The sequence below is a fragment of the Oncorhynchus tshawytscha genome, linkage group LG26 (assembly GCF_018296145.1).
Source record: "Oncorhynchus tshawytscha isolate Ot180627B linkage group LG26, Otsh_v2.0, whole genome shotgun sequence".
In the NCBI taxonomy this organism is placed as follows: Eukaryota; Metazoa; Chordata; class Actinopteri; order Salmoniformes; family Salmonidae; genus Oncorhynchus; species Oncorhynchus tshawytscha.
In genome coordinates, this window is record NC_056454.1 from 23,731,073 (window position 1) to 23,756,733 (window position 25,661).

At 42.8% G+C, this 25,661-nt stretch overlaps 1 protein-coding gene across 4 annotated transcripts; it reads left to right on the forward strand.

Annotated features, from left to right (window-relative positions):
- Nucleotides 1-705: 705 nt before the first annotated feature.
- Nucleotides 706-23,925, forward strand: tfg (trafficking from ER to golgi regulator). 4 transcript variants are annotated; one of them, XM_024389325.2, is made up of 8 exons: nt 706-881; nt 5,403-5,609; nt 5,923-6,006; nt 11,226-11,372; nt 12,344-12,517; nt 12,664-12,810; nt 22,052-22,135; nt 22,310-23,925. In XM_024389325.2, the coding sequence occupies exons 2-8, from the start codon at nt 5,426-5,428 to the stop codon at nt 22,717-22,719; spliced, it is 1,230 nt and encodes a 409-aa protein (XP_024245093.1). In that variant the 5' UTR covers nt 706-881; nt 5,403-5,425; the 3' UTR covers nt 22,720-23,925. The 4 variants fall into 4 exon arrangements, with proteins under 4 accessions (XP_024245093.1, XP_024245090.1, XP_024245092.1 ...); XM_024389322.2 differs by having other exon boundaries at nt 707-881; nt 22,307-23,925; XM_024389324.2 differs by having other exon boundaries at nt 707-876; nt 5,405-5,609; nt 22,307-23,925.
- The last annotated feature ends 1,736 nt before the right edge of the window (nt 23,926-25,661 follow it).

Consider the following 25,661-nt stretch of genomic DNA (forward strand, 5'->3'; position numbering starts at 1 on the left):
TTGCTTGCTGTTTGGGGTTTTAGGCTGGGTTTCTGTACAGCACTTTGAGATATCAGCTGATGTAAGAAAGGCTATATAACTACATTTTATTTGATTTTGATTTGTGTCTGCATAACCAATTCTTTGAATGAAATGCATGTGAAAAACACATATAATACTCATTATTAAAGGAGCAGATGTGGGCTTAAAAAAACGACATTAAATATATTGGTTTGGATGTAGAGTTACTACATAGAATCTTCTAGAATGTTTGCTGAATATGCACACTTGGGGCTCTATTCAATCTCGTAAATGTAGCCTTTTACTGCCGTGGGCTAAATCAGCGTCACACAGAGTGATTCTTTGTAGTCGTAAACAAATCTACTTTGAAACAAAAGTATACACCTCACACACGGTTATTGGCTTAAAAAAAGAAGACACCTGCACCATGTCAGATATAGAGTTGAAATGTGTTAAATTTTGAGTTTGCATCCCACAATTACACTGTATATACAGTAGATCATAGAAGACTGAAATGTAACAAAACTGTTTGACAAAGAAACACCAGATTGTTGTCGTTTAAAAAATATATAATCTTGATTAATTATGAAATCATCATAAATATGAATAATATTCTCAATATTTCTCAACCTGCGCCTATGCAGAAAAAAATCTGCTGATTTCCCTCAAATGTCACTGTCAAACGTGTCAAACAGTCGAGCCGCTGCGACTGCGCCCTCCGCTGTATGCCACGTACAGGTTGACGTCGACAAGCGGACAGACTTCCTGATGTGAAGCTGGGTTTCTGTGTTTGCCAGCCCAGGTAACAGATTTTGCCTGAAAACGGTCTTGCCAGAACCACCGATACCACCGCGGGATCAAGACGTCCATTTACAGGTGGGACTCATATACTTGTTTTTTATTTTAAATATTCCTAATATGTATGTTGACAACATGAATCAGATTCTAAACGTTAGCTATGCTAACGATTGATGCTAGCATCGGGGTTGTTGTTTTTATAGCCTAATTTATTTGATGGTAGAAGTGCAATTAAATTTTATTGCTACATGATGATAGAAATACAATGAAATTGTGTGTTTGTGTTAAATTAAGTCGATGAACATGCGTTCTTTGACGCCGGTAAGAATGTTCAGTTGGATAAATATTTTGCAGGAAGTCAACATTATAACCACGAATGTGAGTTTTGAATGGGTCTGTATTTGGCAGGGTTCTACATCCTGTCAGTGACACAGGAAAATGGCCTGGTTATGTTTATGATACAACTTGGCTTGCATACCAGTTACTTTCCTTTCGACACGTATTAACGATACAATTAGTTAGCTATCTAGGTTATAAATATTGCCAGTACAACTGATTTTGAGTTGGCAGTTCGTTGTGATGTCAATAAACTCGCTAAGTTAGCAAGCTAGCTATATTGAATCTCAGACAAGACTACAAACTGCAATCCTGAACCTCGCCCTTTCATTAACTAGTACTATAACTGAATGATTTATGTAATGTTACAAGCCGTATTATGTTGTCCTCGATAACATGACTATTAGCTAGCTAAGTCTATTTGTAGGTCATCTTAACTAACCTTGTTTGACACATTATTGTTGGTAATTTAATTTAGCTAGCTAGATACTGTACTGTTAGCTCTAGTTTGCTAGCCACTGCTGGCCAGACCAACAAGTTGTTGCAGTTCACGCGATTTGAAACTATTGTAACTATTTTCTCGATAGGCTCATTTTAGTGTGGACTGGATAGGGAATAGATTGTTTATCCTAATCTAATCTGTTCATCTGATTAGCTAACTAGCCCGTATTTTATTCTAACGACATTAAACAGCAGTGTTCCATAATCTAATCTACACATTCTGGTAATTCCCTCTTTCAATGAAAGTTACAGCCTAGAGGCCAAAGTCTTGTTGAACCAGACTGACAGCTCAGGCTAGCTCTCAGGCTAGCTCAGGCTGTTGTACTTAGACTTTGGAAGCAGAGTGAAACTGTAAACTATATAGTAGCACTTGAGCAATGTCGTAAAGGACAGTGACGTGTTGTTTGCCATACAAAGGTAAAGATGAGTGAATCCAAGGTTGATTAATGATAACACCATTCTTCCATGGTTCAAGCACTTTGTCTGTATCTGAAGGATTTTTTAAAATGTGGTGATGCTTAAGTTTTTCAATGGTTGTTTGTCAGCTTACAGTCGATAATCTATATGACTGTAGTCATATAGGCGCCTGTTATTGTTATGCCCTCCCTCTCTTTCCTTAACCCTAAAGGCACCAACGGAGGTACTTTTTTACCCCAAATTGTTTTGTTTTTTTTACCTTTATTTAACCCAGGCAAGTCAGTTAAGAACAAATTCTTATTTTCAATGACGGCCTAGGAACAGTGGGTTAACTGCCTGTTCAGAACGACAGATTTGTACCTTGTCAGCTCGGGGGTTTGAACTCTCAACCTTCCGGTTACTAGTCCAACGCTCTAACCACTAGGCTACCCTGCCGCCCCAAATTGGTAATGATAGACTGTCTTTTCAATCAAGCATTGACACTTTATTTTAATCACCTTTTGTAACACAAGTAAATGGTTTAAATTCCCCAAAATAAGCATATGTTTTTTTTAATGTTCCCACATTTATAGCAGGGTAGGGCTTACTATATACTGGAAATCAGCACAATTCCTCTTGGGGCAAAATTATGAAAGTAAGAACTGCCATTGAAAGTACATGGTCACTAATCTGGTTTCCTTTTTATGCGAGTAAAGTACATGTTGGATAAAAAAATGTAATGACAGTCGGTACATATAAGTGTCTTATATCGGCTGAAAGCTTAAATTATTGTTAATATAACTGCACTGTTCAATTTGCAGCTATTACTGCGGGAAAAATGCTATACTATTGTTTGAGGAGAGCTCCTAACAATAAAACACTTTTTTTCTCTCTTTGCGATAGGTTTGATAAATTCACCTCTGAGGGTGAAATGTGTACTTACATTCTGAAATCTTGCTCTGATTTATCATCCAAAGGGTCCCAGATATAACATGAAGTTTTGTTAGATAAAATCATTTTTCATGTCCTAAAAAGATCCATATAGCATGCACGATCGATTTTGTATTTCCACTTGTTCAATTTTCTAAGAAATTAATCTGTGAAAATCTTACCCTAAACGTTGTTTCAACGAGTCAAATCACGTTTGTATCTATTCTTAATTAGTGGTGTAGTATATCCTATAGGACACCATATTTGGTCTGAGAGCGATGCCTTCATGGCACGCCGATGATGCGGGCGGCCATCATTTGAACGATTTTCTTTGTCAAGTAAGCACCAATTGGGGTCAAACAAAGCTAGCTAGATGGTTTCTGGATACTCCCGTAAAGCTATGTATATGTCGTAAAATGTAGCTACTAACCTTGTACAACAGCATGCCTTTTCATTTTGGACAAAAATTATTATAAGGATTTTGAGTTATGAAGTTATGAAAACGGGTTATTTTGCAAATGTTGAACTTATAATATGGATACTAATACTTGGAACAAAATCAAAGTCCAAGTATACAGATTTGATGAAAAAATTGAATATGAAAATTGAAAGAAATTTTTTTTTAATATGAATGCAAATGTCTCCTTCACGATTTGCCCAAATGTACCTGGGGACTTCACACTGAAAGTCTTGTTGTTCACTCATTTTTCAAGTTATCCATCTGAAACTTTGCACATACACTGCTACCATCTTGTGGACACTATCAGAATTACAACCAGAGTGACGGTTATTACTTTGACCTTTTCTCTTGCTGGTGGTAGAAAAATACTTCATATTTTTTCTCCTTTGTATTTTCTTCTACCAGATGTATTGTGTTATTCTTCTACATTCAATTCACTTTTCCACAATCTTCAGTGTTTCCTTTTAAAATGGTACCAAGAATATGCATATCCTTGCTTCATGGCCTGCGCTATAGACAGTTAGATTTGGGTATGTCATTTATTGGAAAAAAGGGGTCTATCCCTAAGAAGTTTTAACGTGCTAATATTGATGTAATCATATTGAAGTAAACTTGGAGTCACACGATGACATCCTGTCTGCTACCCCTACGACACGTTGGGAAAGCATGCAGTTTATTAGACTACAGATGAAATAAGTTATGAACTTCACATGGTGGTGAAAGTGCAAGGTGATGAGTTTGACACTCCTTTCCAATAAACACTGAGTGTATTATTCTGATGACGTGATCATCAATACCTTGCTGCCGTTTGTTTTATTAGTCAATCTTGCTCTTTTATCCAATTTAATCTCATAATGTAGGCCATTCGTGTGCTATAGCCAACAGTGTGCAGATACAGTATCTGTATACTGTTGGCTGGAGTGCATGTGCCAATAACGGAATGGGCACACGCGCTATATAATACAAATATCAATGTCAGAACCATCAGTAGAGTTAAAAAATCCAATGGAAACCCATTGAACTTTATTTGGTACATGCCTATAACTATAAGAAATCTAAGAGCCGTTAAATCATCTACATCCAGATCAAGGCTCCAGCTATGCATTTGGTTTGCTAACTTGTTAGCCAAGTGGCTGGATATCAAGCTTATTAGTTACAGCAGAGACATTCAAACCCTCCTGGATCAAGATCCCTGTTGCCTAAATTGTTTAGTGTCCCAAAAAAATAGCCTGTTGTGTGAACAATCGGTAATACCTTATACACCTGTATGTACACCGGTATGGTACAGAGACTGGATACCGCCCATCCCTACTCCGTTCCCATTGCATCTGGAAGAGGACTCTCGACCTGGTATAGAGATATTGACTGGAAGCTAAATATCTATTTAAATGTTATAGGTGGCGTTGTAGCCACTAAGGGCCAAATCTGATTATATGAGAAATGTTTTTTGTCGCAATCTAGTTGCCTGACAAAGTCCCAACATTTTTAAGAGGGATAAAAAATAAGCCCTGTTGATGCTATTAGGGTTAATGGTGATATAATAGGCCCTGTTGGCGCTATTAGGGTTAATGGTGATATAATAAGCCCTGTTGGCGCTATTAGGGTTAATGGTGATATAATAAGACACCATAATCCAATTTACATGATTCTCCGCTCTAGGTGTGTTAAATCTCTTATCCTCCCCCAGCCGTGCTCTAGGTGTGTTAAATCTCTTATGCCCCCCCCCCCCAGCCGTGCTCTAGGTGTGTTAAATCTCTTATGCCCCCCCCAGCCGTGCTCTAGGTGTGTTAAATCTCTTATGCCCCCCAGCCGTGCTCTAGGTGTGTTAAATCTCTTATGCCCCCCAGCCGTGCTCTAGGTGTGTTAAAATCCCCCCAGCCGTTATGTTAAATCTCCCCCCCAGCCATGCTCTAGGTGTGTTAAATCTCTTATGCCCCCCCCAGCCATGCTCTAGGTGTGTTAAATCTCTTATGCCACCCCCAGCAGTAGAGGGCGGACGGCACCATGAACGGACAGCTGGACCTGAGCGGCAAACTGATCATCAAGGCCCAGCTGGGCGATGACATCAGACGCATACCCATCCACAACGAGGACATCACCTATGACGAGCTGGTGCTGATGATGCAGCGCGTCTTCAGGGGCAAGCTGCAGAGCAACGATGAGGTCACCATCAAATACAAGGACGAAGGTAAGCTGTGCTGCTCTAGACCAGCACTGGATTAAGTTGTATTATCACTATTGTGTTAGCTAGATGTCATCTGACCCCTCAACATTTAGTTTCCTGCTGGTAATGGAAACAGAGGTTCTCTTTCAAACACTTGAGAATGCATCCCCCCTATCCTCCCCTTTTTTCAGTAATCTTCAGCCATAATTGTAGAGGTTACACAGGTTTCACCTATTCAGCCATTTCAGAATAGCCATTATCTCAAGAAATGGTGGGGAAAAGGATTGGAATGTGACCTGATTCTGATGCTGTTCTCTGCTCTCTTCTCTTCCTGCAGATGATGATCTCATTACTATTTTCGACAGCTCGGATCTCTCCTTTGCCATCCAGTGCAGTAGGATACTGAAACTCACTCTGTTTGGTAAGATATCATACACATACATAACCATCCCTCTCTTTTTTAGTATAGCCCTATGTGCTGCTGTGCCAAGCACGCCCATCTTGTAATAATCAAACAAACTTTAATTTCTAACGGGACAAATCAAGTTATGTTCATTCTGTTATTCTAGTCTTTATGGTACCGTAGTATAAAGAACTTATTTCCTTTGTAGCAACTTGAATACTCACGCTGACTGTTCTGTTCCAACAGCCCCCCCCCCTCCAATAGTTTTATGGTTTGTGTACATTAACAAGCCACTGGGAGGCAGTCTAGTCTCATATTTGACATTGAACCCGACACTCCTGCTTCGACCCCCTTGACACTCGTTCTCTCATGCTGGTATCGTCCCAAGGCCGGCATCGATGTGCTGCTGCTTGGGTCGTAGAGGCACCAAGCTATACTTGTGAAATTGTCTGTTTTCACATGTCCCTCAGAGGTCAAGCTCCAGCTTGCGTTCCATGGTTGGGTGTCAACCCATTTTAAGAGTGTGTTCTCCAGAGGATGATGGATGGATTGATGATTAGCTTGTGGTTTTTCAACAGAACATTGTAGGTCAAAGAGAGAGTTATGCTGGCTTTACTGCTTTAGGCCTAATCATCATGATGCCCTCGTGTGAGAGACTTCAGGTGTGGTCTAGCTGTGGGTCCAGTACACAGAATTGTACACTGGCCAGGTGTTATGGATCCACCTTTGTTTTACAGATGTCAGATGTGTGTTACTGTTTACACACACCTCTGCTCCCGCTCATCTCCAATGCTGTCAGACCTCATTATGTTATTTCATGTGTTCTGCTCCCAATTATACTGCAGCACAGTGTCCCTGAACTGTCCCTGCTATTATTAGATAGATCGGGAGTGGCAGCAAAGACAGACAGAATGAAGGAAAAGAAAAATAAATGTTTGGGGATTTATTTTGTCGCGTCTTTACTATCATTAAATTGAAGACTTAGTTTTTATCAAAGATTCTCTGTAATTAGTATTACGCGATCAAACTGATTAATCATGTAACTGTAATTAACTAGGAAGTCGAGGCACCAAGGAAAATATAACCTTTCAGATATTTTCATATCTGATCAATAGTCTCTGAGGAATTAATTATTTACTTTACCTCACGTTAGTCTCATTCCAAACGTCGTAAATTGTTGGTTATCTGCACGAACCCAGTCTTCACTGAGTCATCCATACATCAATTGTCTTAAATTATTTATTTATTACTAACTAATTCACAGAAATGCATAAACAAAACAAAGTAAATATGGTTACAAGAAATGATAGGAGAATGTGGATTTTTCGGCAGTTGTCGTTCTTCGTGTTCAATGATAGCGAATTCCTAGCTGCAGACTAGTAATTAATATCAGACTTGTTCTTATTCTGTCGGTATCGATAGTCTAAGAGTTTAACCACGTGGTATGGTTAAATGATTCAGCAATGGTCAGCAACCTTTGTCCTCTCATGATTGAGAGAAACATGGTCTACTTGAGGAATTCTCAAGATTGGGATTTAATTCGGAATTGCAGAAAAGGGGCTGTCCCAGGATGCCTGACCCTAACTGGGCTCGTGGGCGGTCCTCTGATTTAGTTCAACTCAAAGGGAATTGGAGTTTCCTTCATTAAACAGTCCAAAATCACATTACACAATTTTACAAACAGTATCATACTCACTCATTCATCTTATACAACGATTAGATGTAAACCTCATATCTGTGACTATTATATAAACAGCGTTATGGTAATGTGGCCGCACAGTCTCCCATGAGCTTCCCCAAGTTGTAACAAACGGACCAGTTCGTAGCTGGATTCTTCACCCATCTTTTATACCTTCTCCGGAACGTAAATGTTATTCAGACCTCAAGTTCTGTGAGGTGGAAAAAATTCCTTTGTTCTCTATGAAACTTCACTCTAACTCTATACTGTGTGGCCATGAGGCAGGGTCTTCCCTAGGAATTTACGACCTCACTGACCACAGCAGCCTGGTTGAAGGAGCAGAGAGCGGGGGATGGTGCTCGCTGCACCCAAAGAGGGCAACGCCATGACAATTTATTTTTTACTCCATCCCGAGGCCCAGAGCGTCAGCATGCGCCACAGTCGTGACCGCAAATGGATCCCATATTTCCAGATGTATGCCATGATTGGAAACAGGAGGGAGGAGTGGGATCCTCCCGGTGGGCTGTTTCTCTACAGGATCTTCTCCTGACCCCCTGGGTCTCTGCTAAATGTTACACACACACGGGGTTCTGGGATTCTGTCTGTAGAATCCACTAATGTTAAAGGAATTCTAAAAGGATTTCCACTCTCCTATGTGAGATTTAGTGGTCTCCTGTAGTGTTGGACAGTGCTTTTCTTTGTCTGTCCTGGTCATGGTCCAGGTGTTGAGTCATCTCAAATGACACCCTGTTTCCCATATAAATATTTATAATCATTTGGTGGGTGCTTATAATTGCCCTATTTCTCACATGTACACGTGTGTATTAATAGGCATGTGTTACTTAGAACAATTTATTTGCGTATCCCACTCCCTGAGAAACCCTCGGAGAGTGGGCTCACGGCCAGGATCTGCCATATCGTGCATTACTTCTGAACAGAGCTACAGCCTTCGTCTGGTTTGGGTCATATGGGGTTGTGTGTCAAACCAGAGTTCTATGTGTGGCTGATTGTTCCCCTGCTGGTACCAACTGACCATGTCCCATGATATCCCTGGAGGCGAAAGACACGCACACCTGTTTAGCTGAGGTGTTGGCTAGCGGAGTAGAACACTTGGAAAGGAAAAGGAGAGCCGCACACTAGGAGCTCGGATGCAATAATTTAATAACCAGCGTTTCAACAGACAAGCTGTCTTCATCAGGGTCGACACGTTGGTGGTTTGGTTATTAAATGATTGCATCTGAGCTCCTAGAGTGTGCGGCTCTCCTTTTCTTTTCCATGTTATCCCTGGACCATATTCTCTGTCCTCTGTGCCCCTATGACTCTCTCACCCCCACTCAGCCCTCTGCACCACATTGTCCCTGTGAGGTTCCTGTGTGCTGATTTAGCACCTCTGGCCTTCTAGAGATGAGGGACGGACGCCCTCTTCTGTTGAATTATCACTCTTATTGTAATTGTCTGCTAAGTCCATCCCCGTCCAGGCAGTGCCTATGAGGATTGTGGTGCTATGGCAGCCTGTAAGGCCTCTATAGAGCAGCGCTGGGACTCATTGAGATGATACATGGTTCCTCTAGTCTCTCAGGCCCAGATGTATGCTGTGGTGTTTAGCACTAGACAGGGATCCATCTAGGGCTGGGCAGTATGGGCTAAAAATATATTATCTTCTCAAACTTAAGGCAGATTCACAATATATACAGTGCATTCGGAAAGTATTCAGACCCCTTGACTTTTTCCACATTTTGATAGGTTACAGCCGCCTTCTAAAAGTAATTCAATTGTGATTTTTATCTATATAAAATGTAGAATATTTGCATGCCAGTGGGATGGAAACCTAGCTGATTACAATAAAATCATGTCTAAGAGTTTGTTCCCAAATGACCAATTCTATTGGACCATACCTCCAAATGCAAATAGTGAGTTTAAACTGCTTGTTGTCAGAGGAAGAAGTTGTTGTGAGTGGCAGGGGGAAGGGCTTGGTGTCAGTGTGCGGTTGGGAGGTGCACAAGGAGACAGAACGCTCAACCTAGATTCTTGTGATACAGGCATTTGGAACATGCCTATAACATGCATTCAACTTAATTTGATATCGCCCAGCCCATCACTAGGCACATGGCCAGCAAACACACACACACACAGTTAAACGTTCTGTCTCATTCACTCTCTAACACACCCACACCACAGAGCTAACAGTATAACAGACCCAGTGAGCAGCAGAACTGTACTCAAGCATCTTCAAGGCCCAGACTGTAGCCACTGTCAGCACTGTTCATCACTCTTGTCATGCATAGTAGCCTTTGTTTATTTTTCCTAGATGATTTAATTGCCATATCCTGTATATCACTACAGCATGCTGCCCGTTAACAGTATTACCTGGCTCCTCTCATCTCTAGAAAAGAGCTCTTGAATAACCTAGTACTTCCTAGTACGTTGCCATTTAACCCACTCTCTTTAACCATGACCTGGATGGATCTGTCTGGCCTAACCATATCTGACCTCATGTCAACAGCAGAGTAGTTAATTTATGAGTTTGCTTAAGAACACAGGGTATATATTACAGATAGATGGTGCTAACAGCTGTTATATAGTTGTTATTTCATGGAGACATGACTCCACATTTTCTGTGCTATGTACTTTGACCTCTGACCCAGTGTTGTGGTGGTGGAACCAGGGGACTACTAGTCCTCTCTGAGACTGCAGGTGTCTGGGGCTCTATGTCCAAGAAACGTCCCTAGTGTCTGTCTGTCTGCAGTCTACCCCCTTGTGACCCGCCACTAACAGGACAGGTGCACGGCATAAACACACACATAAATAACACAATACATGGACAGTTATGTGAGAGATTGTGTTGCTGAGGGCTGGTGTGTCCAAACCGCAGGATTCCTCACTGGCAAGAAGCTACAGATCTCTCCCACGCTTGGGAGTCTGTGATCACAAAGACACTGGGAATCCCCCACCACACACACACACACCTGCAGGCATGCTGACTTATCAGACTGCAAATGTCTGCGTGTAACAGAAGTAATGTGTTTACTAAAGACAATGACAGCCTACATTTGATTTTAACGGGACAGGGTTTATGAGAGATGGGGGGGGGGGACCAGTAATAATATAATAGTAATAATGGTTGTTGGTTTGTTCGGGTGCCATGTTGTTCCTGGCTCCATAGCTGAACATCACAGTCTGTTAATCCTACTTACCCAGAACAGGCCTGCTGCTCGGTTCCTAGCTCGTTTGATCTGGTCTGGACCCCAACCCCTGGTCTGGTTTAATCTAGTTTGCTCTAGTCTGGAATTGACTTGACTCACGCAGGACCATAAATGTACAGACCTCAAGACTCATCTGTTACAGTGATCAGGAGGGCTGTCTGGGGGAGATTACTCCATCACTGTCTTCCATGGCTCTGGAGTGCTGTTGTGTGGATGGAGAGAGATGGAAGTGCCCCCCCCCTCCCTCACCCTCACCTCCTTCTCCCACATCTTGAAGTTCCATACCGAGGCGCCACATTCAGCATTTGAAATGTATTGACGTTGAAATATCATCTCTCACTCTTTCCCCCCGACAGTGAATGGTCAGCCGAGACCTCTGGAGTCCAGTCAGGTGAAGTATCTGCGCAGGGAGCTCATTGAGCTCAGGAACAAAGTCAACAGTCTTCTGGACAGCCTCGAGCCCCCCTCAGAACCTGGCCTGGCTGCATCAGCACCAGACCGGGGTAGGTACACACATGCACACCCCTATCTGTTTGCTAGTGTGACGTGTGTTACATCATTTAATGTAATACAGACATGCACACATCTAGCATATTTGTTATAACTTTATGAAATACCAACAGCTACAGGCCGATTTGTTTTTATCAGTTCATTCATTTCTCTCTGAAAGAGATGGTTTGTCCTCCTTCCAAAACATCTTTCACTTCTAATCCAGTGGACCAATCACATTCCACACCTGCCCCATGTTTTTAAATATTTTTTAACTAGGCAAGTCGGTTAAGAACAAATTCTTATTTACAATGACGGCCTACCAAAAGGCCTCCAGCGAGGACGGGGGCTGGGATTAAAAATAAAATATAAATATAGGACCAAACACACATCACGACAAGAGACAACACTACATAAAGAGAGACCTAAAATGACAACACAGCATGGCAGCAACACAAAACATGGTACAAACATTATTGGTTACAGACAACCGCACAAAAGGCAAGAAGGTAGAGCCCACAATACATCACACAAAGCAGCCACAACTGTCAGTAAGAGTGTCCATGACTGAGTCTTTATGCCAGGGGCAGTTTTCCAGGATGCGTTGCATCAGCGTTGTTAGCTTGCTGGCGTGTGGTGGATGGCAACAGGTGGATTTGTTTATCCGAGGCGTAGTCGGAGAGATGTGTGGAAAAGTGTGTTTGTTTTTTTACAAGGTGTTTCCTTTGGTGTGGTAACATCCTTAACCCAGGGTTAGGATAATACACCCATTAAAGCCCCTCGTAAGCCCCACTTACGCAGTGGTTTGACAGTTCAATTATCGTTACTCATTGAACAATTTATGAACAACTCTCTGCCTCAAACTGAGGTGTGTGTGTGTGTGTGCTTCTCTAGCGTCTTTGTCCATGTCTTTTTTGTGATTGTGTGTTGACACGTGTCGCTCTCTCCTTTTCTCTCTCCACTACCTTCCACTCCCTCTCTCCAGACTTGGTGGATAGACATGAGGGGAGGGCGGTGGCAGCAGCAGAGGCAGCAATGAAGCAGGCCCCGGTCCCAGTCAGCGCGGCCAGCATGTCGGCCTTCGACCCCCTGAAGAACCAGGGCGAGGTCAGCAAGAACGTCATCTCCGCCTTCGGCCTGAGTGAGGACCAGGTCCCAGGTAATTCCATCGTTGCCTTGCAATTTTTTTTTTCCCCGCTTTGTTTGTACTTTCTATGCAGTCTTCTGACTACATTGTCACACACATTACCCTCACTATCCACCCTGTTTTATTTTTCACATACCCTTTCGCTATCTCTTATCTAGCCCCCCCAGGTGTCTTGGCTGAGGAGCGGTCAGGTACTCCAGACAGCATTGCCTCATCCTCGTCTGCCGCCCCCCAGCCCGGGGTACCCCCCCAGCCACAGGCTCCCTATGCAGGGGTACAGCAGGGACCCCCAGCAGCCATGGACGGTTAGGAACACATACAAAACACACACATTCTAAATGACCATGAAACTCGTATGCAGACACACCACAGCCCTGCATGAGTGAATATATGTAGGAAACGGTGTCATCTGAGGAATTGTGCAGTAGGAGAGTACAACACTTGTGGTGTCTGTAAATAAAGTGGGTTTAATGGTTGTTTATGTCCCTGGAAACACATCACAAAACCATGACCACTTAAGTGAGTGTGGGGGGGTGTAATAGCTGTTTATGACCTCTGAGAGAGAGAGATTATCAGTGTGGGTGGTTTAGCACCTCCAAATACCTGGGGTCCACTGAGACCCCTAAAAAGTGTGTGTGCGTGCGTTGACTCTGTTGCTTTGTCCTGTCGAAACAGGAGAATGAATTTGGCCCAAGAGCTACCCCATTTCAGTTTGTGCTTTAAACTGATCCTAGACCTGTGCATTGCCTAAGGGCAGCCTTGACCCAGTCAGTGTGTTGTGGAAAACACTTCCCTTGCGTGGCAGCATTGGACCGTTCTGCCCCAGTAGAGTTGTCACTACTCCCAGTCACTATCACCGCTGTTGTTTTTTTGCTCTATTTTCACCTCATCACTACAGACATTTATAACTTTATGGGTGAGTCAGTTTCACAATGGTTTAACCCAGATGTTCACTACTCGGGCTTGTCTACAACCACAAACAGGAGGAATAGATTGCCCTACTTGTATTCATTGTTTGTCAAGCTGTTGGAATGAAGTGGAACTGCCATCTTGGTAGGGGATGTAATGCCATTGATGCAGCAGAACTCTATCTGACTTGGTGATGGCTAGATGCTGCACTTGGATTGGCCAGTTCCCCAGTCCTGAATCTGGTACCCTATATATTTTTTTTACACTGCATGCTGTGATTTAGTGGATGATGTCTCTAACATAAGACTGTATGTAAAATTTTAGATTAATGAGTAATTCCATGATATCACAGACACAGAGAAACTGTTCACAGAAGTAACTTAATCAACTGTATAAACAGTGTGTTCATGATCTTGGCATCCATCTTAGTCAGCCAGACAACTCTTCATGTAGAATACTCTCCTGCTATCTGCACTCCACCATGAACATCATGTAGTTCTTGGAAAATGGGATGTCCGCAGTCTCCGGCCCCTCTAACAGAGGGATGCATGAGCGAGGGATCAGATCAGACCGAGGTGGGGAAATTTAAAAACAAGCAGTCATCCCTCTGTCGTCTCTAGTTGCGAGCTACTTTGGGGTAGTGTTTTTAGGGGGAAATGGATTTTGGTGTTAATCTTCCCGACCAGACCTTCCCTGAGCTTTTCCTCTAGGACCTACTGGGTATTCCCATAATGGTGTTATGGAATCAACACAGAGGTGTGCCCTGCTGGCGAGTTAACTCTCTTACCAGATGACTAGGTGCATGTGTCCTAGGGTTTGGCATCTCAGTATATGAGATGGACAGAAATGGGAAGGGAGGGGACAGGGGAAAATGTTGCGAGTCAGTCTTCTTATTTAGTGAGTTTGTTACTTTGGATGGGATGTTTTGTCATTGGAATGCACTTTTAAAACAATTGTTTATGTTGTGGCTCTCCGTAGCCTCTATCTCTGGAGACGTATCCGTTTTCACCCAAAAAGACCCACAAGCAGCACTCAGACAACCACACCACGGGATCCAAACCACAGCTGGAACACACATATCCACGCGGTAGGCTCGTTGAGCTGCGACTCAGAGGAACCATACCAGCACCTCCAAACCACACCTGGAACACAGACTGCGGTTCCACATGGTCACGGTTTGACCGTGTTCCCCAGAACAGTGGTTTTGGCTCGGTCAGTGTTCAGGCTTCTCCAAGGGGTTGGGATTGAGTTTAGCAGAGCCAAGACACCCATAAGAGTCTTAAGTTACACAGTAATTAATCCTTAGTTCTTACTTCTACAACTCAGTGATTCTCTATAAATTCCAGACCCTTGCGCTTTGTGCTGGTCACTTTTAGTTTGTCCATCAATGACCGCACGGTCATATAATGGTCATTGGCAGTTATTAGGTTCAGTGTGACCTCGCTTACCATGTGGTTGGCTGTCCTTTTAGATGTTGAGTCCAACCCTGTCATGACAGGGCTTCTTCTGGATGTCGTCATGGGTTCATCCTCCTATTTTCTTCGCTGTGCTTGTCCCTCCATCCGGTTCTCCCAGACTCTGGGCTGCAGCTGGTGGGCAGACGGCCTCGTCAGGCTGCATGGACATGTCTTCACCAATCCCAACACTCCAATGGTGTGCCTGACGATAATTTGATCCCCAAACGTTCCCTAAATTCAATACCGTCTCTGCTCCTCTGTCTCCCCTGAGTGCCTGGGTTATAGATGAACAAAGTCAACACAACACAATGGAGACTGATTTGTATTGTTGACCAGGAATAGTCTCAAAGGAACAGTGCACTTCTACCAACATGTTGGGAATGAACACATTGATTTAAGGGTGTGGTGCATTGGGAATATGCACAGAGAAGACTTCTTCAGAAAGTCATCGTGGACACATCATGTGCTTTGAGGGTAGATGGCCAGATAGCTCCCCCTCTTTCTCTGACAACACATGGTTGGTTTGTGTATACAAGCAAATATGGCACTAACAAGATCCATAAGCAGAATATGTATAGTGGCTCTCTTTCATATCAGACGATGATCAGCCATAGAGGGAGGAGTGTTCTCTGGGTGAGAGGGCAACCAAAAGAGTTATAGCACACCTGTTCACCCACCTCAGTAAAGACGGTGACCCTTATCAGACTACCAATATAATCTTTTCCTTTTTGAAAACATCCCCAAAAGTCTAAAACTACAGTCAAGCAATGGCATTCCAGAGAATGATTTTTCCAGCTGTGTTCTGTTCAGTTGAAGGAATACATGTGCAGGCAGTCGGTCTCTCTCCATAGAGACCCAGTGATTTCTCTTTCCTTTGGGATTTAAATGTACTGAGCAGAGATCAGAGATGAAGTCCTCTGGCCAATGAGGCCTGACGGCAGCCCCATCCGTCTCTCCATCACATTATGTAATATGCATGATGGATAGCAGGCAGGAGACCAAAACAACCAACCCACACCCACACATTGTCATTCTCACTAGAGCACCATTGTGCTCACATTACAGGGGTTGACATTGGGGTTACAGCTGTTGTCCCCCTTCATTATAGGCTCATTAACCTGTGAACCTTAGACTGACTGTCCTGTTGTAACTTATTGTTGAAGTAGCAGATTTGAACTGTTGACATTCTCCATAGATGATGTCTCAGAGCAATATATCTGGTTTCATCATATAGGTGGCTTTTCACAATTTGCATCATGTTATAATTGAGGGAAAAGCAATGGTGGAGGAATAAAACATGGTTCATTCATCTGGTCCAGACCTGGGAAAAATAAACACCTAAAGTATCCTGAACAAAAATATAAACGCAACATTTTTACGTATTGGTTTCATGAGCTGAAATAATAGATCCCCAAATTTTTCATATCCACAAAAACCTTTTCTCTCAAATTGTGGGTACACATTTTTTTACAACCCTGTTAGTGAGCATTTCTACTTTGCCAAGATAATCCATCCACCAGACACGTGTGGCATATCAAAAAGCTGATTTAAACAGCATGATAATTACTAGGGATGCACCGATATAACATTTTTGGCCATACTGATATTTTCCTTGCTAAAAAAAAAAAAAAAAAAAACAACAATACCGATATTACTTTTTTTCTTCTCCTTTTTAAGCATTCTAGTACAGTTAAATAGTTACACACACACACGGACGCAGCGGTCTAAGGCACTGCATCTCAGAGCATGAGGTAAAATCCTGTTTTATATCCCAAAAAGTCAGTTTATTTGGCGCCATCGATTTTGAGTAATCCACTTGTTCAGCAAGTCAAAATACATTCATATTTACTCCTCAGATACCCTAAAATGTAATCGAACTATAATATTTCTTATGGAAAGAAGTATATTCAATAGGAAACTGATTTTTAGCAGGTGCGTCCTTTCTTCATGGCGCGCACAAACACGAATTTCCAAGACTGGGTCCCTGTACTAAAACTGATATTTCTTCTTCGTTTTTGAAGTTACAAGCCAGAAACCTTGAACATAGACTACTGACACGCTGTGGAAGCCATAGGAATTGCATCCAGGGAGCTAATTTCCAGTATGCCTTTATACTTTCCATTGGAAGAGCATGGTCTCAAAAAAAATCCAGTTGGTTTTTCTTTGGATTTTCTCCTACATTATTTTAACATTTTCTACAAATTTCAAAGTGTTTTTTTTTCTAATGCTACCAATTATATGCATCTCCTGGCTTCAGGGCCTGAGCATCAGGTAGTTTACTTCAGGCACGTCATTCAGACAGGAAGTGGAGAAAAATAGGGGCCTAGCCCTATTAACCCCACGGTCTGTGAGCAGTTTTGTTGAGTGGGCGTTTCAGTGCCATGACAGAGGGTATCACGTCTGCTGCAGATGCAGTTGATTAGCTTATTTCTCCAGTCAGTTGTTAGACTGGCGCTAGTAGTGTGTTCATGTTTCAATCATGTTCTCAAATGCCATTAATATGGCAGCAGCAGTATGATAACCAGCATGTTCTTGAGCATGCAATACGGCTTTCCTCAGTTCTAAATCCTCATTGACCCAGAGTGCTTTCAGACTCCGCATGCTAATGGGGCTTACATCGCTGGTCCAAATGTCAGTCATGAAGCTAATAACAGTGACGCTCGTGGATGTGTTTCAACAATACCGTGTAACTCTGGTAGAACCACATCTGAAAAATAGCGGCTACTTGGTAGCGTGTACCGGTGCTCGACCATTCGGCAAAAGCCAACATCATCCACGACAGAGAACGGAGGATAGTCTAGGGCAATGATTTCCATTATCTTGGCGTTAATGGATTTTGCCTTTGTTATCTTGCTGAAATGTTCTTATTATTTCAAATGACTGCTCGACTTGAACTTGTTTAGTTGGAAGTGTAGCGCTTAGTATTTTTCTGCTTTTGTTCTGTGTAGCGCTGCATTTTTCATGGTGTCATTACATCTACCTACGTTATATAGGTGTGCACGTCATCTACCTACGTTATGTAGGTGTGCACGTCATCTACCTACGTTATGTAGGTGTGCACGTCATCTACCTACGTTTATGTAGGTGTGCACGTCATCTACCTACGTTATTGTAGGTGTGCACGTCATCTACCTACGTTATTGTAGGTGTGCACGTCATCTACCTACGTTATTGTAGGTGTGCACGTCATCTACCTACGTTATTGTAGGTGTGCACGTCAGCTTTGACATCGGTTTTGCACATCGGCGTTAAACTAGACATCGGGCCGATGTTGGCCTTTTTTTGCGATTATCGTCTGATTCCGAGATATCGTACATCTCTAATCATTACACAGGGGCTCCTTGTGCTGGGGACAAAGGCCACAATAAAATGTGCAGTTTTGTCACACAACACAATTCCACAGATGTCTCAAGGGAGCGTGCAATTGTCATTGTCTGACAGCTGATGCTTAAAGTTAGAGGGATTAAAACTAAATACATGCTCTTCAACTGATCGCTGCCCGCACCCGCCAGCCCGTCTAGCTTCACTACTCTGGATGGTTCTCACTTAGAATATGTGGAAAACTACAAGTACCTAGGTGTCTGGTTAGACTGTAAACTCTCCTTCCAGACTCACACTGAGCGTCTCCAATCCAAAATTAAATCTAGAATCGGCTTCCTATTTCACAAAGCATCCGTCAATCATGCTGCCAAACATAACCTCGTAAAACTGACCATCCTACCGGTCCTCGACTTCGGGAACGTCATTTACAAAATAGCCTCTACTCTACTTAACCAATTTGGATGTAGTCTATCACAGTGCCATTCGTTTTGTCACCAAAGCCCCATATCCTACCCACCACTGCAACCTGTATGCTGTCATTGGCTGGCCCTCACTCCATACTCGTCGCCAAACCCACTGGCTCCAGGTCATCTATAAGTCTTTGCTAGGTAAAGCTCCGCCTTATCTCAGCTCACTGGTCACCATAGCAGCACCCACCCGTAGCACGCTCTCCAGCAGGTATATTTCACTGGTCACCCCCAAATCCAACTCCTCTTTGGCCACCTTTCCTTCCCGTTCTCTGCTGCCAATGACTGGAACTAATTGCAAAAATCACTGAAGCTGGAGACTTATCTTCCTCACTAACTTTAAGCATCAGCTGTCAGAGCAGCTCACAGATCATTGCACCTGTAAATAGCCCATCTGTAAATAGCCCACCCAACTCCCTCATCCCCATACTGTTGTTTTACTCTACATCCCAGCATCTCCACTTCATCTTCTGCACATTTATCACACCAAAACTATGGCCTATTTATTGCTTTACCTCTAATCTTACTACATTTGCACACACTGTATATAGACTTTTATATTGTGTTATTGACTGTATGTTTGTTTATCCCATATGTAACTCTGTCACACTGCTTTGCTCCATCTTGGCAAGGTCACAGTTGTAAATGAGAATTGTTCTCAACTGGCCTACCTGGTTAAATAAAGGTGAAATAAAAAATAAATAAAATGCTGACTTCAGGAATGTCTGCCAGAGCTGTTGCCAGATAATGTAATGTTAATTTCTCTACCAAATGCCGCCTCCAACTTTGTTTTAGAGAATTTGACAGTACTTCCAACCGGCCTCACAACCGCAGACCATGTGCAAACGCGCCAACCCAGGACCTCCACTTCTGGCTTCTTCACCTGCGGGATTGTCTGAGACCAGCCACCCAAACAGCTGAAAAATGTGGGTTTGGACAACTGAAGAATTTCTGCACAAATTGTCAGAAACCATCTCAGGGAAGCTCATCTGCGTGCTCATTGTTCTCACCAGGGTTTTGACCTGACTGCAGTTCGGCGTCGTAACCGACAGGGCAAGTGCTCGCCACTGGCACTCTGGAGAAGTGTGCTCTTCACAAATGAATACCAGTTTCAACTGTACTGGGCACATGGCAGATATGGTGTTGTGTATGGTGAGCGGTTTGCTGATGTCAGCAACGGTGTCCCCTGTGGTGGTGGGGTTATGGTATGGGCAGGTATCAGCTACGGACAACAAACACAATTGCATTTTATTGATGGCAATTTGAATGTACAAAGATACCGTAACGTGTGTATTATGCACAGGAGATGTGTCGCGTTGCATGAGGCAAATGGTGGTCACGAGATACTGACTGGTTTTCTGATCCACCCCCTTACTTTTATTTAAAATTTTTATATAGGTATCTGTGACCAACAGATGCATATCTGTATTTCCAGCCATGAGAAATCCATAGATTAAGGCCTCATGAATTTATTTCAATTGACTGCTTTCATAAATCTTTGAAATTGTTGCATATTACGTTTATTTTTGTTCAGTGTAGTAATACAATGCATTAACAGAAATGATTGTAACCAGATGACAGGGATTAACGGTACATTTACTACAGGTAAAATTGATTAAAAAACAAACAATCAAAGGGCAAACAATTCCCACAATGAATGTACAAGATTTGGCAGGAGACAGCTGAGTACATTCTGGAGAGAGACTATCATCGCCACACCTTGTCTCAACCTTTAAAAGTTATACTCCAGACACATGTTCACACACAGTTTAGATGCTCTTCACTGACAGCCGCAACTTAATAGTCAGCTAGGCTTTTTGCCACACGTGTCGCCTTTTGAAAGACTTCCTTTCTCTCCTGTTCTATTATCAACTTTCTTTCGTTGTCCAGGAGCTAAAGACACAATCCTAGTCATATCAACCCATCCTAGTTGTTGCATCTTTAGGTTCCCCTTTTAAGGTTCAAACAGATTTTCATCTGTCATATAATGCTGGCATCAGGTGCAGTGTTTTAGAATGGTGTTTTCCTGCTAATTGCATTTTGGCAAATGTTTGAAAATGTTTTATTGTCTGCTTCATTACAGGAGTGTCATGTTCTGTTAAAAGGCATTACCATAATGTAAATGTGGTTTCTGTCATTCTGAACACCGTTAGTGGACACTCTAATGGGTTACTCACCCAGTGCATATGGGTACATTTCTCAAATGTACAGTAAATTGAAATCTTCCAGAACACGTTGTCAGGCACCACTTTTCTTTTCTTTTTTTAATGGAAACCCTGGTGTGGTGGTTGTGAGAGCTGGGCAATACGGAAGAAAGAAAAGAAAAAAAAACTAATAAATTGACAGAATTATAACAATATATTGAATGAAAAATATTCGTATTACCCCTTTAAAACTACTACTTTAAATGTTGTAGCCATCAATTGTCCCATCCACAATCACCTATATTAGTACAGTTACTTCCTTTCAAAATTCACCATTTTCTTGAAGGACATTATTGGTTATTTATCGTAATGAACAAGTGTGTTTCTGTGCAAATTTTAGTTGTACCTTTCTGGCACTATCACATAAATGACTGCTTCATTCGCCTACTGATAGCCTAGCACCAATCTCCAGGCTCTATTCCCCCACAAAGGAGTTCCATAGGGCTCTGTTACGAGCCCTCTCTAAGAGTGGAAAATCAACGCTCCGCTTTAACTGGCACATGAAAAACCAGTGAACCGTAAACCAGCCTTCTCTCATTATCCTTTTACTCTGTGTTTTTAATACTTCGTCGCCCTACTTTACACGCCAGGGGCTCTGGGAGTGCGGTACAGGCCTTGTAAAGGGAATACACTGTTGGCCAACTACATGTTTGCTGAACATGGTGAGACTCACTGGAAAACTTTAGTTGGCCAACGGTTTCAGTGTTTTGCGAGTGTAGTTTGCTTTTTATTTTCAGACTCTCTTAAACTCACTCCTCAGTCCACGTTATTAAGGGGACATGCAATTCTAGAGTTGTTTTTTTTTTTAAACACGGACTACACACACACAGACGTGAGGTCATGGCTAATAAAAGCTGGGAGGAAAGTGGCTGTCCACTGACACAGACCTGTTTAGACAGACAACACTCGCTTTGACCCAATACACACTGGTCTATCCAAATGTGTATATGTAAGAGCGAGCAAGGGAGCGAAGTTTTGTGTTTAGCTTAGATCTGTACAGCTGACTGTGATGTGCCATAGAGCGTTGTCTCGGTGCAGGGCTTTAAGGAACCAATCCTTTTTTAATTCTAGTTGTTGGAGCTGTTTGCACTAAGCCCATCCTGTCCGATTTCTAGCCGTGTGTTTTTTTTGTTTAGTTTTTTTTTCCCTTCCCCAGCAATCATACTGATGTCTTTCTTCCTTCTCCAGGTCAGATGTACCAGTACCAGGCCCCAGGTGGATACCCACCCCAGCAGCCAGCACCACAGCAGCAGTATGGCATGCAGTACCCTGGTAAGACACACTCATTCCTCATCACACTTTCCTTAGAAAAGGTCCAAGAAGGACAGGCTAATCTTGTAACAATGGCCCAGAGCTTCACACAAATTATGCTATGAATGAGAAATGGATCACAACTAAAAGTTATACTCTACTTCTCTCCCCAACTCTGTCTCGCTCTCTCAGCAGGATACACCCCCCAGCCCGGGGCCCCGCAACCTGGCGGCCCTCAGCCCCAACAGCAGCAAACTTTCCAGAACTACCCTGCCCCCACCTCCCAGGCCCCCGCGCCTGGCCAGACCCCAGCCCCCGGCTTCCAGGGAGGCCAACAGCAGGCTCCTCCACCTCAGGGTGCACAGCAGTACCCCCCAGGGGTCTTCCCTCCCCAAAACTACACCTCCCAGGCCAACCAGCCTGCCAACTACAGCCTGCCCCCAGGCTCCCAGCCCCAGCCTGGCCAGGGTTACCAGCCCCGTCCCGGCTACACCCCTCCCCCCGGTAGCAACGTCACCCCCCCTCCCGGGGTGTCAAACCCCTACGCCCGCAACCGGCCCCCCTTCGGCTCGGGTTACGCCCAGCCTGGTCCCGGGTACCGGTAAGAGGGGAGGGAACGGGGAATGTTATCCACCCACCCCTCCCCTGCGTGTCCTGGCTGTTAGGCTGGGGTTCGGTAAACATGGTCTGCTAATCTGTCCATCCCTCTCAGTCCTCAGATATTGAGGGGTGTATATCCCAAACAGCTACAAACCCTCTCATCGTCTGTTTGTATTCCGTCTCGCCCCTTCACCCCTCTCTCACTCACACACACACACACACACACATACCGATGTGTTATGGCCCTGCTGTATGACACACAATGTACTCTAATAGAGCTGGGACGATAAGCCAAAAATTATCAACACCGATCACACTGACCATTTATCGAGGACATTTTACTGATATCAATAACCACAAGTAGCCTATACTAGAGAAATGTGAAGTTTGAAATGAAATAAGTTTGCTAATATGGGCTATTGCCAACATTACTTTTGATAGTTACAACATTTTAAAGTTGTAGTAGTAGTTCTAAGGGTATGGTAAAATACAGAAGTAGGCTTACCGGTGCACATTAATGTTCTAAACTTATCATTCTATTAATCGTTATGGTGACAATTCAGTAATTTATCGTAATATGGATTTGTGTCCATATCGCCCAGCTCTAGGCCCCACCCTCACTCTCCAGCCCTGTGTGTCTGTCATTGTGAACATGTAGTCAGTCTGTAAGTACACTCACCTGGAAAGACCAAAACGGGCTGGTGTATGAAAGCTGTTTAAATTCTTTTCACACATTTTATTTTGCTAGTCTGACATCTGTAATGCATACATGCATCTGTATACGCTGGTCAACCGAGGACTTTGATTCGTATTACATTTAACTGGTTTGGGATAGACAGTAGTTTGCGGAAGCGCGTCTACAGATGTGTGTATGAGAGACTAGTGAAAGTGTTCAACCTTATTTTATTGTTTATATATATCATTTGTTTTCCTCACCGCCATGTTGGTATTATGACTGGTATTGTGACATGTCATGGAATCTGCCCTTTGGTTGAGAACACTAACTGTGTGTTGAATTATGGGAGGAGTAGTTTTGATCCTCCAGAAGAATCATACCATGTTTAGCCTCTTAAATCACCTCATTGTTTATTGCTCTTTATTTTCCTCACTGGTTTGTACTAATATCAATCAGAAATTCCACCTTGAAGTGACATTTAGTTTATGTATGGACTAGCATTTTCTCTGGAACCTAATAAAGGCTTTGAAACCCAGCTCGAAGTTGTCTGTCTTTTTGTTTTTCATTCTTCTCCCCTCACACTGTGGTTTGAGTTCACGGCTCCGTGTTGAGCTTAGCTTTCGAGAGCCTTTCGTCTCCCATCTAGGTGGATTTGGGAAAGTGTGTTAATGCTGGTGTTGCTATTTTGTTTTTCTAATCAGGCATTGTGGTTGGCTGGGATGTGTGGTGGGGAAAAATGTGCTTGGTCCCTCAGCTCTGCCTGTCTTTAGTCAACTAATGGCCAAAAGAGTGAAATGTGTTTATTTAGTGTGTGTGTCCACTTGTTAATGCTATGACCATATGAACACCACACATACAGATATGCACAATGCATTTACAACAGTCAGCGCAGTAGTACAAAAGAACCATACTTAAGGATTTATTGTAGAAAATAGATACAGGAATGGTTGTACATATCTGAAACAAAAATACAATTTTCTGTTCAACACTAACATAACAATTGGGATTGAAAATAACACCTGCAGCCATTTTGTGAGCAGCTATACACAATGTAAAACAATCTGAATTTGGTTGTTGGTTTCCACATACAAATAAGCCTTTTATTGACATGGTTGTCTCATTTAAACTCAAACAGCAAAAGATTGCAAGGCTAAAGACACCGGGTGTCATTGGTGAGTTGAAATGTTCAGAATGTTGTAGATGGATGTACTGTGTAAAACTGACACATTTCCTCATTGTACATACACAATACATTCCTATTTGAACATTCTGTGATGTTGCACCCTCCTGAACAGGCTCCAGAGGTGGACAATTTGGGTAACTTCCAATGTGCATCAGTCCACATAACATTACATTCCTGGCACATTCTCTAAATTGAAATTACTCCAGATGAGTTAGAAATGTGTTAAAGATGAATGAACAAAGCATCCCTTATGCCGTTCTTTCCAACTGAGCCCTTGAATCTTGCAAGGCCTCAGTGTCTGATGCTCGTTTCTCTTATTTGGTCTTTCATTGGCTACAGAACCCATTCAGGTGTTTTTCCAAGTGCTTGACGCACCTGAAGTCAGTAGAACCACCTTGCAATACAAACTTTATGTTGAGACTTAATGGGAGTTCAGAAATATTGTTGTGTATATTAACTTGTAAATAATGGACCAAGTAGTGGCAATTTACCGGTAGAAATGCAAAAAAATGGTTGAACTTTTTCTAAGATAAATGTTCTAATTTTTCAGTTGCTAGAGGCGCGACCCAGTTGTTCATTCGATATGTTCCGTTGCCATGCTCGCAGGCAATGCTCTTGTCCCAACTAGCTAGCCAACTAGCTAAGGTCAACACCGTCACGACCTCTGCAGCCAGAATAACAGCGGAGTAGATGCATTTGTTTGTTTAAGCTGTTTTCTATTTAAATTCATTTTGATGCATCCATAACAATGAGCTGATACCAGATTTTGCCTGGCATAGCTAGAAAAGTTTGCCTTCTCGTCAGGACACTCACACTGTTCATTATGAGGAGATCACATTGACATCAAACAATCGGCTAGAAGATGGCTAAGTACAAAAAGTATTCAGACCTTGACTTTTTCCACATTTTGTTACGTTACAGCCTTATTCTAAACTGGATTAAATAGTTTTTTCCTCATCAATCTACACATAATACCCCATAATGACAAAGCAAAAACAGGAACTCTAGAGCTCTATCAGAGTGATCATTGGGTTCTTGGTCACCTCCCTGACCAACGCCCTTTCCCCCTGATTGCTCAGTTTGGCCGG